The 23,613-nt window shown below is 41.5% G+C and overlaps 1 protein-coding gene across 3 annotated transcripts in view; it reads left to right on the top strand.

Annotated features, from left to right (window-relative positions):
* Nucleotides 1–23,613, top strand: part of LOC125465534 (pappalysin-1-like) — a 316,341-nt gene that overhangs the window by 241,664 nt on the left and 51,064 nt on the right. The window contains exon 21 of one of the 3 annotated variants that reach the window (XM_048559166.2): nucleotides 9,155–9,253. The exons of 1 other annotated variant lie outside the window; for it this stretch is intronic. In XM_048559166.2, the coding sequence (XP_048415123.2) occupies nucleotides 9,155–9,253 (99 nt within the window). Of the gene's footprint in view, nucleotides 1–9,151; nucleotides 9,254–23,613 lie in introns of all 3 variants that reach the window. One more of the 3 variants, XM_048559165.2, reaches the window with a different exon arrangement.

The raw sequence follows: 23,613 nt of genomic DNA, 5'->3' as shown, positions 1-23,613 counted from the left end.
AGTTTGCCGAGCCTTTGGCATTGATCTTTAACTCGTCATTGTCGACAGGAACAGTGCCAGATGACTGGAGGATAGCAAATGTGGTTCCCCTGTTCAAGAAGGGGAGTAGAGACAACCCTGGTAATTACAGACCAGTGAGCCTTACTTCAGTTGTTGGTCAAGTGTTGGAAAAGGTTATAAGGGATAGGATTTATAATCATCTAGAAAAGAATAAATTGATTAGGGATAGTCAGCACGGTTTTGTGAAGGGAAGGTCGTGCCTCACAAACCTTATTGAGTTCTTTGAGAAGGTGACCAAACAGGTAGATGAGAGTAAACCGGTTGATGTGGTGTATATGGATTTCAGCAAGGCGTTCGATAAGGTTCCCCACAGTAGGCTATTGTACAAAATGTGGAGGAATGGAATTGTGGGAGACATAGCAGTTTGGATCGGAAATTGGCTTGCTGAAAGAAGATAGAGGGTGATAGTTGATGAGAAATGTTCATCCTGGAGACCAGTTACTAGTGGTGTACCGCAAGGGTCGGTGTTGGGTCCACTGCTGTTTGTCATTTTTATAAATGACCTGGATGAGGGCTTGGAAGGATGGGTTGGTAAATTTGTCGGTGGAGTTGTGGATAGTGACGAAGGATGCTGTAGGTTGCAGAGAGACATAGATAAGCTGCAGAGCTGGGCTGAGAGGTGGCAAATGGAGTTTAATGCAGACAAGTGTGAGGTGATGCACTTTTGGTAGGAGTAACCAGAAGGCAAAGTACAGGGCTAATGGTAAGATTCTTAGTAGTGTAGATGAGCAGAGAGATCTCGGTGTCCAGGTACACAGATCCTTGAAAGTTGCCACCCAGGTTGACAGGGCTGTTAAGAAGGCATACAGTGTTTTAGCTTTTATTAATAGAGGGAATGAGTTCCGGAACCAAGAGGTTATGGTGAAGCTGTACAAAACTCTGGTGCGGCCGCACTTGGAGTATTGTGTACAGTTCTGGTCACCGCATTATAAGAAGGATGTGGAAGCTTTGGAAAGGGTGCAGAGGAGATTTACTAGGATGTTGCCTGGCATGGAGGGAAGGTCTTATGAGGAAAGGCTGAGGGACTTGAGGCTGTTTTCATTAGAAAGAAGAAGGTTGAGAGGTGACTTAATTGAAACATATAAAATAATCAGAGGGTTAGATAGGGTGGATAGGGAGAGCCTTTTTCCTAGGATGGTGACGGCGAGCACAAGGGGGCATAGCTTTAAATTGAGGGGTGAAAGATATAGGACAGATGTCAGAGGTGGTTTCTTTACTCAGAGTAGTAAGAGAATGAACGCTTTGCCTGCAACGGTAGTAGATTCGCCGACTTTAGGTATATTTAAGTCGCCATTGGATTAGCATATGGACATACATGGAATAGTGTAGGTTAGATGGGCTTGAGATCGGTATGACAGGTTAGCACAACATTGAGGGCAGAAGTGCCTGTACTGTGCTGTAATGTTCTATGTTCTGTTTGCTCATCTCCAAGAACCTTCATGGCACATCTCTGATCCACTCACAGAACATTTCTATGTTTTAGTGCTACACCCTGGGCTGCATCAGTTACTATCATTCTAAATGCTGCAGCAAGGATACTGTGCACCCAGAGAAACACATGTAGTTCATGGTATGTGCCAGTCTACATCTGTCACAGTGCTCACACACAGAGTCTACCAGCATTCCTGCCTTGCATTGCCTTGCACTTTGCCTTCTGAATAATACTGTGTAATGCAAAGGTACAAAGCCACAAAGCTTATTATGGCTGTGAACAGTCCTCAGTCAAGACAAGGGGATAGCCTTCACTCGGGGAGCTGGCATTAGTAACCCAAAGGCAGATTTGGATAACAGTCCAGAGACCTGGGCACAGGCAGTCAGGTGCTGGGGGGCCATCAGAGTCCAAATGCTGATCTCAAAACAGGTGAAGAGTTGAAGGTTGGACAGTCAAACATCTGGTTTAACTCTTTCTGCCCTATTGTGAACTGATTTCCTTCAGGAATGAGAGAAAGGCAGATATTAAGGGAGATGAAAATGGGTGGTGCAGCTGTTATTTTTGGTGTAAGTGGGGAGGTGCACCGAGCAAGTGAGTCAGCAGCACAGAGGGCACACAGTGCTGGTGCTGTTGGGTGATGAGGTGGGAGAGGGTGAGTGGAGAAATGTTGTTGGCACTAGAGACAAGATAAAGCATGTGCCTGGTTAGGAGGTGGGTACAGGAGCAGAAGTGGAGTGAGTGTGAGGTATCAGAGAGAGGATGGCAGCACTTATGTTGGTGGAGTGGAGCGGGTGACCTTCTTCTGACAGGACTAGGTATTGCTCCAGTGATTCAGACCACACTGATCCAGGTGGCAGCCTCAGGCCAGGTTGGCATCCTTTGAAGTTGTCTACTCTGCTGATCCTATGCACCATCCTGCTACCAGGGCTTCTTACGCAGTGCCAGCACAATGGGGCACTAAATTCATCTTGTCTACCATGTTCGGAGCAAATACCAGGAACAGTTAAGGGACTAATAGTGCTTGTCTGGGTGCACAACGGTCATTTAAAGATGGCAGCAGCGCCAGAGTTATTGATCAAATCTAGGATACTCCAGCAGTGGCAAGTTGTTGCAGGAACAGTGCATGGTATAAGTGGGGCAGAATTGGGCATGAGGGATACCACTGGATTGGGGTAGAATTGGGCATGAGGGCACCATCGGGGTGGGTAGAATTGGGCACGAGGGATACCATTGGGATGGGGTAAAATTGGGCACAAGGGATACCATCGGGGGCGGTAGATAGAGATGAGGTGGTTTTGATCAGATACACTCAGAAAACTCACTAGGCCTCATAATGAAAAGCTCTTTGAAAACAAAACTGAATACAATTGGCACTTTGCCAAAATAAGTAAGATTCAGTCTAATGTTTTGGACCATCATATGTTCGAGACAGAGGAAAGGAGAATTTCAGTACTTTACTGATCTCATCTTCTGCCCGTGACAAAGTTTATCTGTAACTTTCTTCTTTAAAATCTCATTATATTTCTTTTCCCTTTTGAGACAGGCAGAAGTGCATTTCGCTAACCTTGGTTAAGTCCAATTTAAAATTGACCCAAAGCAAACAGTTTTGGTTTAAATCAAAGTCAGGTTAATTAATATTTAAAGCTAAAGGTGAGGGGTGATTGCGATTGCACCACACAGGCATATAAGGAACAAAGGAAAATAATTACAGTTATGAATTATATAATTAGAAAACATATTTGCAATAATACACAAGAACGAGAGTTCAGTCAGTCAGTGTGACTGAGTTCTTGCAGTTGGCTGATCTGACAAAACCCTTTTTTTTACATCGGAGCTCGTATGCAGTTGAATGACAGCAGTATCATTCTTGCACACTAGGAATTTGTTCCCTCCTTTGGCAAAATATAAGTTTTTTTTTCTGTAAGGCAGTCTTTTGAGAGAAGGTGAGACTGAAAGCATACTGGTGCTATATGTTGAGCTAATTTGCAATTAGCTACACCAAAGTTAGAACCAAGGAATGAGGAAAGGAGCCAAAATTTCAACTAAACCATTTCAAAACCCATGAATTTCACTCACATGTCCGGGGTTCTCAAATGTGTAACTTTATTTGATGAGATGGCTCGCTTGCATCTGGTCAAAAAGCGTCGTAGGAGCTGCAGGAGATAAATTGTTGGGCCATCAGTGCCATGTCAGGCATATGGTGGTCAACTTTCCTGTTTCTCTAAGCTACCTGGTCTGCTGTGCTCCTCCAGCTCCACACTAACTCCAGCACCTGCACTTTTTGCCATCTGTGTTTTGATAGATTTCTTTCACATCGGACCTGGCTGTGGAGATGCATTATCTTGGGTTCCTTCATGATGCTTCGTCCAGATTACCAATGTAAAGCCATGATGTGTTAGTCCAGGAGGATAATGCATTCTTTTTGGCCCAGGAAATTCCTCACATATATTCAGTGCGTTATGAACAGCAAGCATCCATTATGAGAATATAAATAAGAAAATACAATTTTAAAAGAGGAATTTCAGATCTCTTCATGCTTCCTGGGCATGAAAATCAAACCAGATCGAACGTAAAGGTGGAAGAGACATTAATCAAGTAATGTGTCATAGAAAGGGGAAGGGAGAGAAAAGAACTTTGAGGATAGATATTGCCATAGCATCTTTCCTTATTGGTGCTGCTGAAACTCAAAGGGAGTTCTGCTTGAAATAAAATGAGGATGTGTGTTTGACAGTACAAAAGAATATAAGCAATTGAATGAGAAATAGACCATACAGCTGTCCCACCATTCAATGACCAAAGCTGACCTTGTATCTCAACTCCATATTGCTGCCCTATTCCTATAAACCTCAATTCCTTAAGCATTTCACATCCTCTTGCACAGCCAAAACTAATTCCTGTATGTTTTGATCTTGTGTCATTTTCAAACAAGCATGTTAGATTGACCATATTTAACTGCAAGGAAAGATGTCAGAGAAATGAGTCAGTTGGCCTCTCACAATTCACAAAAAGTGTCAAAATCCTGTGGCATTATTAGACCAAGACGTCAAAATAAGAGCTGAAGAAACCATACCACTGGGGTGAAACGGCAATATATACCATAGCCTAAGTCAATAAAAGACAGAAACAAAAAGAGAAATTGAAGGGAAATCTCGGCAAGGCTGGCAGCATATGTGGAAAGAAATCAGAGTTAACGTTGCGGGTCCAGTGACCCTTCTTCAGAACAGAAGGATCTATAGGAATACAGAATCCCCAAAGGTTTTGAGGAGGATGCGGGGAAGGGAGACAATATTGAGGGATTTGAAAATGAGGCTGAGGATTTTATATTGGAGACAATGATAGATCAAGTGTTCAGATGAAGTATCACTGGACCTGAAATCATAACTTTGATTTCTCTCCACAGATACTGTCAGATCAACTGAGATTTTCCAGCAGTTTCCATTTTAGTTTATGATTCCCAGCATTTCTAGTTCTTTCAGTGTTTTATTCAGTAAAAAACTGTGCTCAAAATGATCCTTTCATTTTATTATAATGCCTTTCCAAAATAATAAAGAAACAGTTCCTCTGCTCCAACAAATTGTATTTCTATCATGGGAAACAGACATTATTGGAGAAACTCAGCAGGTCTGGCTACATCTATGTAGAGAAGGCAGAGATAACGTTTCTGGTCCAGTGACCCTTCTTCAGAAATCCTATTGAGATGGTCTGTTTAAGATAGCAAAATATTCCAAATCGCCTCACAAATCCAGAACCAGGAAAACTAATGCCAAAAGCTTGGTCAAATGCACAGGTTATAAGGAGTACCTTAAAAAGGTGGAGAGATAGTTGGAGAGGTTTAAGGAGTTTAAAGGGTGAGCAGCTGAATGAGCAACGACAAATTGAGAGGCAGGGAATGTTGAAGATGCAGTAGAGGCCGCAATTGGAGGAATAAGAATTCCAAAAGTTTTCAGAGAAGTTGCCGGGAGAGGAGTCAATATTGAGAGATTTGAAGCCAAAGTTGAGGATTTTATATTGGAGATATTGATAGATCAAATGTCAATGTAAATCAACCAGCACAAGCATGAGGGTGAAGTGACACATGTAAATTAATGTAAAAGTTACCTCTGAATGAGCTTAAGTTTATGGTATGTGAAAGACAGGAAACTGGGTAGAAATGTATCAAAGTAGTCAATCCCAGCATGCATATGGCAAACCAGTTTACAAATGTTCCACACTGTAAAGATCATTGGTTACAGTCCATCAGTTCCAATTTTCACACCAACATTCTTAAGGGCTGTCTAAGTTATGATCTATTGCTTTGAACTACATAGAATAATAAATAAGGCTATTTTAGTCTCTAATTATTTGAAGAAAATATTCTTACTTATTCAATATTCATCCATAAAACAGGAAAACAATATTCAACAATAAAACATGGAAATTTATGGGAGTTAGAATCCTGTCTGAATAATCTAAGTTGTCTCATATAATGCTTCTGTACAAACTCAATGGGTATGATACCAAGAAAGATTCATCAGAATTATGGAATGTAAATTATGCTGCCCGGTACAGCAATGGAAGGTTGTCATCAACAGTGCTATCAAGCAGCACCTGCTCAGCAATAACCTGCTCAGTGAGGCTTAGCCTGGGTTCCGCCAGGTCCACTCAGCTCCTGGCCTCATCACAGCCTTAGTTCAAACACATACAAAGGAGTTGATTTCCAGAGGTGAGGAGAGAGTGACAGCCTTTGATATCAAGGCTGCATTTGACCCAGTGTAGCATCATACCTGAGCAAAAGCAGAGTCAATGGCAATCAGCAGGAAAACTCTCTGCTGGTTAGGCCATACCTGGCACAAAGGTTGTGGTTTCTCAAAGACATCTCTGCAGGAGTTCCTCAGGTAGAGTCCTAGGCCCAACATTCTTCAGCTGCTTCATTAATGATCTTCCCCCCCACCCCATCTAAGGTCAGAAGTGGGAAAGTTTTCCAATGATTGTGCAGAGGGGCTGAATGGCGAACTGTAACAGGTAGTTACAGGGTGCTGCAGGGTACAGTTCTTGGACTTCAACTTCTTACAATCGATATAAATGATCTGCAAGTAGGGACAGGATATAACATAGCAAGATTTATGGATGATATTAAAATAAGTGGGAAAGCAGGCTATGATAAGGAGATAGACTAGGAAAATGGGCCAGAATTTGGCAGATGAAGTTTAATGTGCGTAAATGTAAGGTTATCTGACTTGGCCAGAAAAACATTAAAACAAAAAGCAAATTATTGTTTCAATGGGAAGCAGATTCAAAATGTGCCAGCGCAGAGGGATCTGGGTGTCCTTGTGCAGATGTCACAGAACGTAGGTATGCTGGTGCAGCATTTAATGAGAAAGGCAAATGGAGCCCTGGCATTTGTTGCAGAATGACTGCATTATCAAAGTAATGTATTGTTATGGCTATGTAAGGCATTGATGAGACTAGACCTGGAATATTGTGCCAGTTATAGTCTGCTTACTTGATGAAGGGTGTCATAGCTGTGCAGGCAGTTCACATGAGGTTCACCAGCTTGATTCCAGGGATAAAAGGGCATTGTGCGAAGAGCCAGGGAATAATTTGGGCTTGTATTTGCTGGAGTTCAAAAGAATGGGGGGTTCTAATTGAGGCTTATAAAATGCTAAAGAGGATTGATGAGTTGGATGTCAAACGGATGTTCCCTCATGTAGGACAGTCTCGAACAAGAAGTCATAGACGTAGTGTGAGAGGGGGTAGGTTCAAAATTGAGATGAGGAGAAACTACTTCTGTCAGAGGGGTGTGAATCTGTGGAACTGTCTGTTCCAAACAGCAGTGGATGTAAAATCAAAAGATTCAATAAAGAAATAGATATGTTTCTGATGGAAAGTGGGAGAAAGGGCAATGGGGAGCAGACAGAAAAGTGGAGTTGCGACCAGGATAAGGTCAGTCATGATCATGTAAAATGGCAGAGTGGCCTTGAAAGGCTGAATTGCCCACTCTGGCCCCTAATTCCCAAGTTCAATGTTCAGCATAATTTGGGACACCTCAGATACTGAAGAAATGCATGTTCACATGCAACAAGAGCTGGACAATATCCAGGCTGGGGCTGAAAAATGGCAAGCCACACTGATGCCAACTAAATGCAAGGCAATGGCCACCTTTGATAAGCAACAATCTAACCATTGCCCTTTGCATTGAATGATGTTACCATCACTGTTCAACATCCTGGGGGTTACCATTGACAAGAAACTGAACTGGAATAGTAACATAAACACCACGGTTACAAAAGCAGATCAGAAGCTAGGAATATTGAAGCAAGTAACCTCATGACCACCCAGTGCCTGACCACCATCGACAAGGCATAATTCAGGAGTATTGGGGTACACTGCCCACTTTCTCGGATGATTGAAACGCCAACAACACTCAAAAAGCTTGACACCATTCCAGGAAAAAGCAGCCCACTTGATTGGCATTTTATCCATAAACATCTACTCCCTCCACCAATGGATGCTCAGCAGCAGCAGTGTATGCCACCTGCAATATGCGGTGCAGAAATTCAACAAAGCTTCTTCGACAGCACCTTCCAAACCCATGACCACTTCCAAATGAAAGACCAGGGCAGCATTTACATGGGAGCTGCACACGTACAAGTTCCCCTCCAAGCCACAGAGCATCCTGACTTGGAAATACATTGCAGATCCTTCAGTGTCACTGAGTCAAAATCCTGGTGTTTCCTTTCTCAAGGTGTTGTGCGTCAACCTACAGTGTATGGTCTGCAGCTCACCAGCACTTTCTAGAGGGCAACTAGAAATGGGAAATGACTACTGGCACAGCCAGCAACACCTACATCACATGAGTGAATAAATAAAAAAAAGCTTAACTGAAACAGGAAGCAGCACTCCTGTCTCAAATGTGAAACTTTGGGTTTGAATCACCACACTATCGTGATTCTCAAAGCAAAAGAAGTCAGAAATTTGGACAGGCTAGACAGATGTAACTAACTGCATCCAATTTAACACAAAAAATTGGCATGAACTGTCTCTTGCTCAACTGTGTCTGAATTGGTAGCACTCTATACTGTAAGGGTTGAGGCTCTGGGTTAATTCCAGGGCTGAAGCACAAAAGTCAATGCTGATAGCCTTGTGCAGTACGATAAAACTGTTGCACTGTTGGAGGAGCCATCTTTCAGATGGACTGTTGAACCAAGTTCCTGTCTTCATCCTCTGGTGGATGTAAAAGATCTCATGACACTATTTCAAAACAGAAGTGGGGAATTTTCCCCAGTGTCTCAGTCTCGATCAACAATCACAAAAAAAAACAGGTTATTTGGTCATTACTATCATTTGCTGTTGTGAGAGTTTACAGAATGCAAAGTGGCTGTGTTTCGTGCACAGCAGCGTTCACATTTTAGAAGTAGGTTGTTAATCATAAAACCCTTTGGGACATCAGGTGGACATGGAAGGAGCTACATAAAAACGTGTTTACTTTCATATCTATCCTTCTCCAGTGTGGTGGGGGTGGGGGAAATGGGGATGGGGTTTGGGTGGAAAAGGTAAAAGAAAGTATCATCAGCAAAAGTTCTCCCTCACGTTTAGAAGTGCAAAATTCTGAAAAAAGACTAGAGTTAGTTTCTTTGCGAACTCTACAGATTTTAATTCCTATTGTTTTTATTGCCATAGCAGCCTTTCGTGGGGGACAACTATTGCGACGGAAATAACAACAGAGCCTACTGCAGTTATGATGGCGGTGACTGCTGTGCTTCAACTGTCATTACTAAAAAGGTTAGAATCCTTCAAACTGCTTCATAAAACATATTTTTGGCCATGTTTGTACTTATGCGCTGTGTCCCATGACCCTTTCTGTCAAGTATTTAGACAAACAATATTAATGAGTCACCAATGGCTGTATTTCACCATATTGCCAAATGTCCTCATTAAATTTTATAGATACAGGTATGAAATTGATGGATGCATCATTAGGATAAACCTTTGTGGTTTGAACAGAACCTTTAAGCAATTATAAGGATATATAGCAACTTAAAGCGGGAAGAAAGAGTGGACTTATATGATGTTTTGTCTAGCTCCCAGGAGCTAAGTGGGCCATTATATTTTATGAATACCATAGAACCAAAAAGCCGTAAATCTTTCCACTCAGGATTTAGAGTTTTACTTCCCCCTCAGTCACTTCACTCCCCACCACACCATCTTTCATCTTTCAGTTGTTCAACTATAAACCTGATTCATTACAAGAGAATTGTGTGTGACAGGGTCAAAACTTGCATCAGCAGAAACAAACAATCAGTGCTTCTTGTTCTGCGAGACACAAAATTAGAAAAATGGGGTAATATAGGTAGCTTTAATGAACAAACTTTAATCTTGTTTCTAAACGAGGCTGCAGGTATGAACTGCGATCTGGATGAAGTCAATGGAGCCAAAAATTGTGTGAAATAAACATGTGACCCATTGTCAGAAATGCTGGATAAAAATTGGTATTTTGTTTTCATGAGGCACAATTTCCTTATTCAACTAATTTTGCAAATTCAATCAGTTACAATAAATGATTGGACAATGTAAATGCACGTTCTTATGTTGGTAAACAGAAACCATTTTGAATTCTTTCCAACAACTATAGGATAATTTAACAGATTGCCAGTTATTAATATTGTGATGTTTTGGGTTTGTCCAAAACACCAAGTGAATTTCTCATTCTAACTCACGGAGCATAAGTAGACCTTTTACTTGTGTACGACCTGAGAAACAGGAATTTACTTTAATTCTGTATCTGAAAATGTAGACTTTTGTTATGCATCTTTTCTCATCATACTGCATTCATAAGCCTGAGGTCCTGCAGTGGAGACCTCACAACTTCAGAATTGGAGCTGACAATGGTTCCACTGACAACAAAAATAGAAGTTGCTGGAAAAGCTCAGCAGGTCTGGCAGCATCTGTGAAGAAAAGAAAATCAGAGTTAATGTTTCAGGTCTGGTGCCAGACCCAAAACGTTAACTCTGATTTTTTTTCACAGATGCTGCCAGATGTGCTGAGCTTTTCCAGCAACTTCTGTTTTTGTTCCTGATTTACAGCATCTGCAGTTCTTTCAGTTTTTATTTTGTGGTACCACTGAGTCAAGCGAACACTGAGCCTGGAATATTGGGAAATCCCGTTTCAAAGCAAAGTGTGGTTTATGCATATCTTAAGAGAGTCTATCATTTCCTTGTGGGATAACAAAAAAGGCAATGAATTCCTTGCTTAAAGCCTAATTGGTTAAGGAATCCACTTTAAACAAATTACACATTTAGCAGCTTAGTAAAGAGCCACAATTAATTTTAAAGGAAAGGTCAGTCAGGATTCTTCCTTGCACAAGAACAGGAAAGAGGAAAAAAAGGATTAGAATCAACAGGAGTCAAATATGCACAAATCATCCCCCTTTCTAATCCTTCCTGCTCTCATTGAATGCCGGATCAATTAACGACTTGCATTCTCTCCTGGCATATGCCTCTTATGGGATCTGGAGAGATTCAGTCTCTGTGTCATCTCAGCTTGGCTTCTAGGATAGAGCTGCATGACCTTCCACTTCAATGATTCTTCCTTGCCATGTTGAAAAACATAATGATTGCATGTCGTGGTTACCGGAAGAAATTTTGTGAAAGAAACACGGAATGCCTCGGGCCAATACTACAAAAGCACGTTATTTTGGCTTCACACCAGAATTAAATTTGTTGCAATGCGAATCAATTAATAACCCCAAAATGAATACTGAAATGAGGCAGAGTGAGGAATGCTTCTCAACAGTCTCTCACTCCACTTTGCTACTGCAAATCAGGTCAGACCCTGACTGAGAATTTGGGAGGCAGTTCACACTCTTGCTAGAACAATGCTGTGAAGTGGAACTTGTTTTCACCAATGCTACATGTGCAATCTAAGTGCAACTTGAGTCTTCATGAAAAGCCTCCCAACAAGAGTGGAGTCTTTATATGTACATTTAGTGGTTTTATGATTGACACAGTGCATAGAAAAGAAGGATGGATAGAACAGCTACTGGTGCAGTCATGGTGTCTCTGCCTTTGGATCAAAAGTTTTAAGTCTTACTTGTCCTAGATATGTCACATCGACAGAAGAGATTGATTAAAAATACTGACAGATCTCCTTTAAGGTGGTGGGAAGAGAGTGAAGTACAGTAAAATATTGCTAAGCTTGCACCTATTGGTGTGTGTGACTGATCACAGATTCTGTGATAGGAACCTGTCTGCTTTTAAATTAGCCAGTCAATGTATTCCACAGAATGCCTGTAAACTTCTAAACTAATATCCTACAGTGCCTAGAGTCTGAACTTTTAAAGAAAGGTCAGTTTGAGAAATACTTCCGACATAAAAGTGTAATTTTAATTATTAAGTACTTCAATGATCGTTCATTGGCAAGAAAGCAAAGCCTCACATTTTACACCTTAATTGCATGCCAGTCCTCAATCCTATTCCAGCAGCTATCTAGATTAATCTATGTAAAAAGTGGCACAAGCAAACAGACTGTAGAGAAATGTATGAGGCTGTGATTGGACAGAAGCCCTATCTGTATCTGGTAGCTTCTAGGATTGATATTAAACCTTGCATGTTCTGAGAAAGGTAGAGATTTCTCCTGTTGTCACTGACAATGCTGCTCTATTGATCAACACCTCAAAGAAATTGACATTTTCTCTCTTTGCCGTTTAGTGGATCATACTAAACATAAATTGGAGTTGTGTCAGTGAGAGAGAATTCAATTTTTAAGACAGGGATAGACACATTTTTGAACAGTAAAGGAATTAATGGCTATGGTGAGTGGGCAGGTAAGTGGAGCTGAGTCCACAAAAGATCAGCCATGATCTCATTGAATGGTGGAGGAGGCTCAACAGGCCAGATGGTCTTCTGCTTCTATTTCTTATATTCTTATGAATTAGTCAGTTGTGCATGAACATGCTTGGAGAAGTTTCAGAAAGACGCAATGAGATAATTTATCAATGCAAATCATTCACTATGTGATGACACGTGCCCAGTTTCCACTGCTTTGAATGTAATGGCTGGTGTAACGTGACAGTGAAATGTATCAACAATATTATCATTGCTCAATCATGTCTGCAGCTCTGTGAATAATCCTCCTTACTACCAGGGTCAGACCCAACCCGTTTCACCCCTGCTGTGGTCACCAGGATAGTGGAGAAACAGGAGTAGAACCTGACCTCCCAAAGCAAAACATGACAAGCAGAGCTTCTGCAGCAAGCTTACAAGAAAGAGGGCAAAATAGACACAAATTGTAGCTTCTTCAGGGAGTAACCAGTAAACATCCCAGGCACTTTGTTATTTCTTTTGCAAGCATTTTTTTCCCCTTATATTACATGCAGCATTACAGGGATTCATCCAAAATGGGTTCAATAGAACATTAATGAGGTGACATTTATTTACACTTGTTCTTGTGCACCTTAATGAGGTGCACACTAATGAGGAATCCCAGCTGTTTCTGCCTACAGTAAGTGGAGCATTTACAAGACTGTAATCTGCGACTTTGAGATGGGTCTTAGTGTCATTGGCTAATGGCTTTCACTTTTCAACCAATTGCAAGATTTCAGTGCTGTATGTACGTGGAAGGGTTTGTGTTTGTGTCCGAAATCGTGGGGATCTCATGTTTCTCAAGCAGCTCTGCCAATTTTAAGCTCCTAATTACCCGACAATCCTGGTCGTCTAATTCTGAGGTTGGAGAGCGTGGAGGAAGAAAAGAAAACAAGAGAGAATTTTGTTTGTGCATTGTATCGAAGACCAAGGTTAATTGTTGTGGATATTCACAACTAGCCGGTATGGATTGCAGGTCTTCAGAAAAAGAGAAACTTATTCTTGCTTTAAGAATTTTTTAAGAATAAACACTCTTTCTACTGACTTTGCCTGAAAGACTCCCTTATGCCTTTCAGAGTGTCAGCTCTGACTAGCTGTTTATAAACGCCTTTGAATTACAGGAGCGGAGCACAGCTGTGGCCCATTGGAGCAGAATAGTTTCAAACACATGTTTACACAGCTATCGGAACCAAATGCAAACTCCGTGCAATACGTGCGTGAGGCTACAGTCCAGCACCAAATGAAGGAACAGAGCATGAATATGAAAGAAGGATTTTTATCACTATAGTAACATGCTAACAGTCCAAGCAGAAGAGGATTATTATTTCATCCAGCCTGCCCTTCAAAGCCAAAATACATCTTTCTTTTCAAATAATAGACATGCACCTTCATCCAAACATAAATTAATCCAGAATTTTTGAAAGAAAAATGTTTATCATATTAAAATTGATCTCTCATTTCCTATTGTGTTTTGACATTCGTAACACTAGGCCACCTCGCTCCATCCTCAAACCTGTCCCCACACTGAAGATTTTTCCTGGATCTAAATTTTCCATGCCAGTTAAAAGCTGATAAAGCTCTATTGAATCCTTATCACCTGAGAGGGATACAGGAGAAAAGTGAAAGAGTTCAGGTACAGGGTGAACAATACATACTCTTAACTGAGCTGTCATATCACATCCAATTAACCCCATAGTTTTCTTCTGGAGTCCCTTCTTCATGTATCAGGAGCAAAAACTGAGCAAAAAACCCCTAAGGTGACTTGACTGATGACAAATAGAACTTCAACATCATCTGAAAATTATTAATCACACCCTCAGCTCTACATCCTTACACCTTAGTTGATTTCTGTTTTGTTTGTGCATGGTAAATCAAGTTTTAAAGACATCTCCACCAAAACGTTTGAATCTCTTTAATTGAAAAGCAGAATACTGATGTTGCTGGAAACAAAGTAAAATAACCTGAAACATAAATTCTGTTGCCTTTCCACAGATGTTGCTGAGTCTTTCCAAAACCTTCTGATTTCATTTCAGATCTCTTTCAAGGTCTTGGGAGAAGACTAGTGGCTCCCCTGCTCCTGCCCAGAAAATTGTGTTTGAATCTCATTCCAGGACTTGTTGAACATGGAAGATGTATTCAGGATCTATTTAGCTCAGTTGGGTGGACAGCTGCTTTGTAATGCAGAGTGATGCCAACAGCATGGTTTCAATTCTTACACTGGCTGAGGTTAGCTTGAGGGTTCTACTTCTCAGCCTCTCCCATCACCTGAGCTGTGGTGACTCTCAGTTTAAGGCACCAGCAGTCCCCTCTCTCTCTATCCATTGAGACAGCAGCCCAATGACCAGGTAGGACAATGGCAACTTCATTCATAAAGTGCCCAAACAGGTTGATTGCCAGTCTGTAAATTAGCCTAACAAGGAAGGTTTAGATGGTCTGATTAGCAAGTTTGCAGATGACCCTAAGATCAGTGGAGTAGCAGATAGTGAAGGGGATAGATAGATTAGAGAGTTGGGTGGAAAAATGGCAGATGGAGTTCAATCCAGGTAAATGTGACATGATGCATTTTGGAAGATCCAATTCAAGAGCGAATGATACGGTAAATGGAAAAGCTCTGGGGAAAATTAATGCACAGAGAGATCTGGGTGTTCGGGTCCATTGTACCCTGAGGGTGGCAAAGCAGGTGGATAGAGTGGTCATGAAGGCATTCATTCATCGGACGGGGTATTGAGTACAACAGTTGGCAGGTCATGTTAGTGTTTTATAGGACTTTGGTTTGACCACATTTGGAATATTGTGTACAGTTCTGGTTGCCACAGTACCAAAAGGATGTGGGCGCTTTGGAGAGGGTGCAGTGGAGGTTCACCAGGATGTTGCCTGGAATGGAGGGTGCTAGCTATGAATAGAGGTTGAGTAGATTAGGATTATTTACATTAGAAAGATGGAGGTTAAGTGGGGATCTGATTGAGCTCTACAAAATCATGAGAGGTATAGACAGGGTAGATAGCAAGAAGCTTTTACCCAGAGTAGGGGACTCAGTTACTAGGGGTCACGATTTCAAGGTGAGAGGGGAAAAGTTTAAGGGTGATATACGTGGAAAGTTCTTTACTCAGATGGTGGTGGATACCTGCAATACATTGCCAGCGGAGGTGGTAGAGGCGGGCATGATAGCATAATTTAAAATGTATCTAGACAGATACATGAATGGGCAGGGTGCAGAGGGATACAGATCCTCAGAAAATAAGCGACAGGTTTAGATAGAGGATCTGGATTGGCGCAGGCTTGAGGGGCCAAAGGGCCTGTTCCTGTGCTGTAATTTTCTTTGTTCTTTGTTCTTTGAGAGTTTCCTGGTCAGCCAAGCAATGCTTCCCAGCAACAGGCAGGAACGGTGTTTGGCTGTAAAACCAGCTGCCTAAGCAAAGTTCATTGGGATACAGAGGTCACGTCGCTTTGTGGCAACCCTACATAAGATGGGACAGCTGAAAAATAAAATAATTCAGACCTTTTTAATGATATTTTGTAAAAACATCATGCCATTTAATATGTGATATTCTTTCACATACATGACTCTACACCTTTCTGTGTTGAATGCCACTCCCACTTCACTTCTATGGATTCAGTCTCTTCAGATCCCTTGGGATTGTTGTGGATAAATATTATTAGTCAAACGGTATCATCTACACAAAAGCAAATCTTTAACAATCTTCTGTCTGCATAAGTCAATGGTAAATGGTCTGCCTCCGCAGGACTCTCCTGCCACCTCTACCAACTTTCGACGCATTGCCCTTTTTGGTTTCCTACTTCTCAATAACACATCAAACCAACTTTATGTTGTAACATTTGGTCCAGAGCTCTGCACCTGTGAATCAGCCTGAAGGATGGTGTTAAACTCCATCTTAACATCCAGAAACATAGTAGCACTGTTTCATCTGTAGCCACCTGATCTCTACATTCTTGGAAGATGCTGCAATCTCTTTTCAATCCATGTTAGTTTTTTTTCTCTCTAACCAGTTCCCAGTTTTTGAAATAATCCTTTAACATTTGCTTTATCAAAGGAACAACACTATCAAGATATTGCTGCTCTTTAATCATTTAGTCATTGAGTAAGTGATTCACAAATCAGTTGTCAATGAAGACTGGTACTGGGACAGAAAATTTTTGAAAGAATGGTCTTCATCCTTATACAAGCCCATCCCCAGCCTCAAACACAGGATCACTGTTTGTTCCATGTTATGTGTGCTGTGCTAAAGGGCCTTCCTCCAAGTCAATCTGACTCTCTCCTAAAACCAGTTTCACACTCTTTCGATAAGTTGAGTGTGTGGGCAAATATCTGGCAGATGGAGTTCAATTTGGGAAAATGTGAAGTTGTTTACTTTCGGAAGAAGAATAAAGAAGCAAAGTGTTAATCTAAAAGGAGAATGACTTCAGAATTCTGAGATGCAGAGGGATTGAATGTTATACTATACGAATCACAAAAAATTAGTATGGACGTGCAACAAGTAATCAAGAAGGTTCAAGGACTGCTATCCTTTACTACGAGAGGAATTGAACATAAAAGTGAGGATTTTATGTTTCAGTTTGTACACAAGAGTGAGGGATGGCTTGTTTGAAATGTGTAATTTCTTGAATGGTCTTGACAAGATGGATGTGGAAAAGATGTTTCCTCTTGCAGAGATGTCTGAAACTAGAAGGCACAGTTTTAAAATTAGGGCAGTCATTTTCAGAACTGATATGAGATGAGGAGAAACCTTTCTCTCAGAAGATTGTGCAGCTTTGGAACTGTGCCTCAGAACGTGATGGAAGTGGGGACATGGAATATTTTTAAGACGTAGCTGGATAGTGGATCCTTGTTCGGTTGGGGAATTGAAAATTATTTGGAATAAGTGGGAATGTGGAATTTGAAACACAAACAGATCCACTATGATCTTATTGAATAGCAGTGCAGGCTCAAGGGACCAGTTGGTCTACTTCTGTTTCCATTTTGTATGTTTGTATGCACTTAGGTCTCAAAGACCATGTTGAAACATTTCTCTTCAATCACTCCCTTGCTTGACATCCTTTTAACTCTTGATTCAGTTCTCCAGGATGTTGAGCTGGAGTGCGGCTATAAACATGCAAATTGAAATAATATTATGGGACATGTCGAATGTGCCTCAGTTTAATGATCCATTGAAAAGAAGAGCATGTCAACGTGAAGCACTTTTCTCAGTACAGGTCGAAAGCATCAGTTTAGATTGTGTGTTCCAATGTTCAAGCAGAGACAATTGACTCACTACTGCAATAATTTTCTTTTAATGTTTTGAATGAACTAAAGCACATTAGAGCAGTACACATAAGGTTGCTGTGTTCTTATTGACTTCATTGTGTGACTGAACAGAAACACATCAATGGACACAATAAGTGACAAGCAAAATTCATTAGGAGGACATGTATCAGTGAATACTCCTCAGTGGAATCAAAGTCTGACACAAAGTAGCAGTTACTTGTTTTATGAATCAAACATTGAACAAGTTATTTTGAATCTTCTATGTTAAATGCAGACACATGACAATTTATGGACTGTGTTAGAACTGTCACGTGCTTCAAGCAGAAAAAGAAATTTATAATGCCTTGTGATTAAAAAATAACATTGAAATGTCAGTTGGGGCAGAAAAGCCAATTTCTGTCCAGGACATTTGACAATTTCAAAGGTTCTGACTTCCATCCAGGTGTGCAGGATCTGTCTGTTTTTCATGCTTCAACTACAGCTCTTATTAATCAAATGGCAGAAACAGTAAAAGATGACTGTCTTGCTGTTTAAAACCTGGGGCAAATTTGTTCAACATTTTATTTTCTCATTTAAAGAGATTAACTAAACCTAATCAAAAAAATCAATTTTAACTGCACCATTTTATATCAGAATCTTCTTTCTTTAATATAATCCTAAAATACCTGTTCACCTCTGTACTAACTACATTCAGATCATGTCATGGAGCTGCAAGTTAAGCATCACAGGTATTATCAGGCTTTAACTCACTCAACCAGCATAACAAAAGAAAACTTGGAACACACTTAACTCTACACAATAAGCACAACATATGTTCTTGACATTTTAGCATTGACATGACCTAGCCTGACCTGGTTATTAGGCTTATTGCTACTTTTGTTGACATATGAACAAGTAGCCCTTAGCCTTATGTTAATCCAATTCAAATAATCCATTCAAATTTATTATGCAGTACGTACACAACTATTTTCTTTATATGGCACGTTCTTCCAAAATATGGCCACGCCCTCTTTTAACCTCCTTATGTTGCTCAAACCCAGTGAACCATGACGTTTTGTTCACCTTTGAGCACTCATAGGTAGCCTCCATAAATTTATGAGATGTTGTATCCTTCTTGGAAAATTAAAATGAATTTCTTTCATCACTAGCTGGTGTCTTCCCTCCCCATTAATGAGCACCGCGTACCACTTCGATATCATCCTCATTACAAAGTAATGCATGGCAATAAGGTAGGTCTCAACAGGATTTGTGGACTAATTGTGAATGAATGGCTACCTCCAAGAATGTTCCATTGGATTAAGTAAAATTAAGACACTGCATTTCTTTTGACCTGTCCCTTAACCTTATTTACCGGTTCCCTTTACCAAACTCTGCCTTCAAACCCATATAATTGACTTTATTTGAGCTTGAAATATTATCCTTGGACCTCCCTCCTCTGCCACAAACTGAATGTAAAATACAATCATATTATGATCACTGCGAACCAAGGTGCTTTCTCAAATTATTTATTAATAAAGCCAATCTTATTGCACATTACCACGTCTAGAGTCTGCATTCTGGTTGGCTCCAGAACATGGTGTTCCAAGAAACAGTCCCAAAAATGTTCTATAAATTCTTCACGCAGACTTCTTTTGCTGATCGGATTTCTGCAGCGTTAATGTAGATTAAAATCCCTCACGATTACCAGGGTTCCTTTCAGATAGAATACTAGCCCTACTAGTGTGGCTATTGTACGTAGTCCACTAGTCACCCTGACATTGACTTTTTGCATTTCTTTTCTCATTTCCAACCATACTGCTTCCTGAGCTTTTCTAATCCCTCTACAATATGTTAATACCCCAAATAGCTTAGCACTCCCTCAGTAATGCACTGCAGTATTAGACTGGATGTTTTGCTGAAGTATCTGGATTCATAGAATCCACATAGTGTGGGAGTAGGCCATTTGGCCCATCAAGTTCATGCAAACCCTTCAAAGAACAACCAACCCAGACCCATCCCCATACCCGCAACCCGGCATTTCCCATGGCTAATCCAACTATCCTACACATTCCCTGGACATTATTGGCAATTTAACATGGCCAAGCCATTCAACCTGCACATCTTTGGACTGTGGGAGAAACCAGGGCAACCAGAGGAAACCCACACAGACACAGGTAGAGTATGCAAACTCCACAAAGACAGTCACCCAAGGGCAGAATTAAACCCAGTTCCCTGGTGCTATGAGACAGCAGTGCTAACTACTCAGTCAGTGTGCCACCCTTGAAGCTGGGTTTGAACTCCACCACAGCCTTCTTGTTGAGAGACTAGAGCGCGACCAACTGAGCCCCAGTCAGCATGAAAATGTCCTGGCTCAGCTGCTTACTGTTTGTGGTTTTCTGGACTTAAGAATGTGAAAAAAAGACAGAATTTAAAATTTTAGTTTCCACAAAAATCATCATTTTCAGTTTATTCTGAATAGCAGATAGAGAAACCTTTCTGGCAGGGCACATTTTTGTAATTCTACCAGAAATGTAACAGAAAGTCATTTTTCCAGATGTTGTACTAAAGTAAACATGTAACGTTTGAAAGTTGCAAAGCGTATTTAGTGCTTGGCAGCAGCTACACACTCCCCTAAGATCCTTCGGCTTGCTGAAAAGTTGCATATAAAGGATTTGACGATAAAGATTGCCAAACCACAAATGATTGTGTATGAATTACTATTCTTCTAACCAAAGTATAATTGACCTGTAACTGATTTTTTTTCAAATCTTCTGGCTCAAAGTAAAAAGCAAGGAATGCAAAAGCAGATAGTTGGCTTGGTGGTAAAATTGCTTTCTTGTCTAATATTTCTCACTTACCCAGAATGACTATCTTCAGCTCATTGAGGGATGTGTAAAGAATGATTAGGAATGATTAGGAATTATTAGGTCTGTGTATGTGCGTTCACAAGCTTATATCTGTAGTAGGTTCAAGCAGGGGAACTGTTGACTGAACTCGACAATGTGAAGTGTCTAGGATCCTATTGCAAACAGGATCATACACCCATGAAACCATGGGGCTCTGAATTTTCAGCCAGATTAAAAGAAGGCATGTGTCCTTAACACCGCAAAGCTACATGTTGTGACCCCATGACATAATCCAAACGCAAACTGCACATTTAAAGAACGACACTGTAAGTTACTTGCATGAAACTGGATTGCTGGATAAAATACAAAAACTAAAGTATCTTATGCATAAGAGAAAAGGGGGACACAGATGATCTTACACAGGGACTCAGTACATCTTTCTTCTTCATTTTCAACATTCCGTTACTGCATTGTGAATCTCATCAGTGATTTACCAGCTCAAGCCATTGAAATTCTAAACTGTCACTGCTCTGCATAATTCTTAAATTCACAGGTACTGACTGGTAGTGATTGGATCAAGACAAAAGATAAAATAAAGATAAAGAAAGAAGATACTTCTAAAACTATATTTTAAAGAATACTTTTAAAAACCCTTTTTATCATTAGGAAGAAACTTGACATTTTACAAATGTAACATTTAGCTGTTAGAGTGCATTTAAAATTGCTAAGGAATAATTGCATTGTTAGGACACCATTAATAAGCCAGCTACACTTCATTCAATAAATGAAACCTTTTCAGACAGGCATCATCAAGTTGGTGGTGGAGTAGGCCTCCTGAGCAGAAGATTGTCCACTCCAACAACTTTTCTTTCTTTTTCTTTCCTTTTACTTACTTACCTCTTTTCCTGAGCTTGCACGACTTCGGCAAAGAACCTCAACACAGTCTCAAGGGAGCACAGCACAGACGAGGGGGAGCCCAGCATCAACTCAACAGAGCACGGTGTGGAAGAGAGAGAGCACAGCACAGACTAGAGAGAGTGCAGGATGTGCTGGAGACAGCACAGTGTGGGCGAGAGAGAGCACAGCACGGACGAGAGGGAGCACAGCACGGACGAGAGGGAGCACAGCACGGACGAGAGGGAGCACAGCATGGACGAGAGGGAGCACAGCACGGACGAGGGGGAGCCCAGCACCAACTTGACAGAGCACGGTGTGGGTGAGAGAGAGCACAGCACAGACTAGAGAGAGCACAGGATGTACTGGAGACAGCACAGTGCGGGCGAGAGGGAGCACAGCACGGGCGAGAGAGAGCACAGCACGGACGAGAGGGAGCACAGCACGGACGAGAGGGAGCACAGCACGGACGAGAGGGAGCACAGCACGGACGAGGGGGAGCCCAGCACCAACTTGACAGAGCACGGTGTGGGTGAGAGAGAGCACAGCACAGACTAGAGAGAGCACAGGATGTACTGGAGACAGCACAGTGCGGGCGAGAGGGAGCACAGCACGGGCGAGAGAGAGCACAGCACGGACGAGGGGGAGCCCAGCACCAACTTGACAGAGCACGGTGTGGGTGAGAGAGAGCACAGCACAGACTAGAGAGAGCACAGGATGTACTGGAGACAGCACAGTGCGGGCGAGAGGGAGCACAGCACGGGCGAGAGAGAGCACAGCACGGACGAGAGGGAGCACAGCACGGATGAGAGGGAGCACAGCACGGACGAGAGGGAGCACAGCACGGACGAGGGGGAGCCCAGCACCAACTTGACAGAGCACGGTGTGGGTGAGAGAGAGCACAGCACAGACTAGAGAGAGCACAGGATGTACTGGAGACAGCACAGTGCGGGCGAGAGGGAGCACAGCACGGGCGAGAGAGAGCACAGCACGGACGAGAGGGAGCACAGCACGGACGAGAGGGAGCACAGCACGGACGAGAGGGAGCACAGCATGGACGAGGGGGAGCACAGCACGGGCGAGAGGGAGCACAGCACGGCCAAGAGGGAGCACAGCATGGAGTAGAGGGAGCACAGCACAGACTGGAGGGACCCTATCACCGCCCCTCATCTCTATTTATTTCAGAGCCTCTTACTCCCTCTTATTTCTCTCCTGAAATGTCAGCTTTCCAGCTCCTCTGATGCTGTCTGACCTGCTGTGTTCATCCAGCTCTACACTGTGTTATCTCAGACTCCAGCATCAGCAGTTCCTACTATACCTGAAGTGTACTGACTTCAACATTGGTTGTGCCCTGTGATAGATCATGGTGAGACAGTGGAGGAGGGATGGTAGCGCAGGCATTGTTTATGATGACCTGGCTCAGGATCAATGATCTCTCTTTAAGCTATATCTTTTCTTATTCTTAAAACTATTCAAAATGGTGCCAGATCATGGTGACAGTGGAAAAGCCTTTTCACTGTATTTTCATTGTAAAATACAGTTGAGAATAAATGTATTCATTTGTATTAAAGTTTTTTTTACAGCAAGACTAAATGCTGATGAACACTAATAATTTTGTTTGTAATCACCATAAAATCAGACCATAGGATGAATGATCAAGCGTTTTAAATTTTTTGCTAAATTGTTTAGCTAGTAGCTTAACCCAGGATCAGTGAGGTGAACTGGGAATATCATTTATTGCTATAACTGAATAAGGAAAAAATAAGCTAGCTGCTAGAGAATTGGGGGATGCTAAAAGACACCAGCACGTGCATCTTAATGCTCAACTTGACAGTGGCAAGTAGTTATAAACCTTGATGCTATAAAAAATCTCAAACATTGTATAAAAAGCATTTCAAGCTACCTTAGCTGCTGTACAATCAAACAGTACTATCTGTGTTGGAAAAGTCTTCACCTGTATTAGTCTGAGTGATCTTATCAATGTCAAAGATATCATATGCATTGCGATATGCTTCAGAGAGACCATTCTCAGTTTAAGTTTGAATATACAGTAATAGTGTGAAGCCTTCAGCACTGCTCAGTGACCAACGCAACAAGTTGTTAACTTTAGACTTCCCCGGAAAGAACAGGTAAAGAGAATTTGGTTTCTTTGCAACCTAAAGTTCACCAGATTTGTGGGAACCTGCCAGGCTTTTAAAAATGTATTTTAGTCTATATGCACAAAAACAAAATTGTTCACACATGGCTGACACAGTATATACTGAACTATGACTGAGCATTCTTTAAAATACAATAAATTTT

Source organism: Stegostoma tigrinum, chromosome 29 (assembly GCF_030684315.1).
Source record: "Stegostoma tigrinum isolate sSteTig4 chromosome 29, sSteTig4.hap1, whole genome shotgun sequence".
NCBI classification, from domain to species: domain Eukaryota; kingdom Metazoa; phylum Chordata; class Chondrichthyes; order Orectolobiformes; family Stegostomatidae; genus Stegostoma; species Stegostoma tigrinum.
The sequence above is the reverse complement of the archived record's forward strand: the minus strand, read 5'-3'. Positions and strand labels throughout refer to the sequence as shown.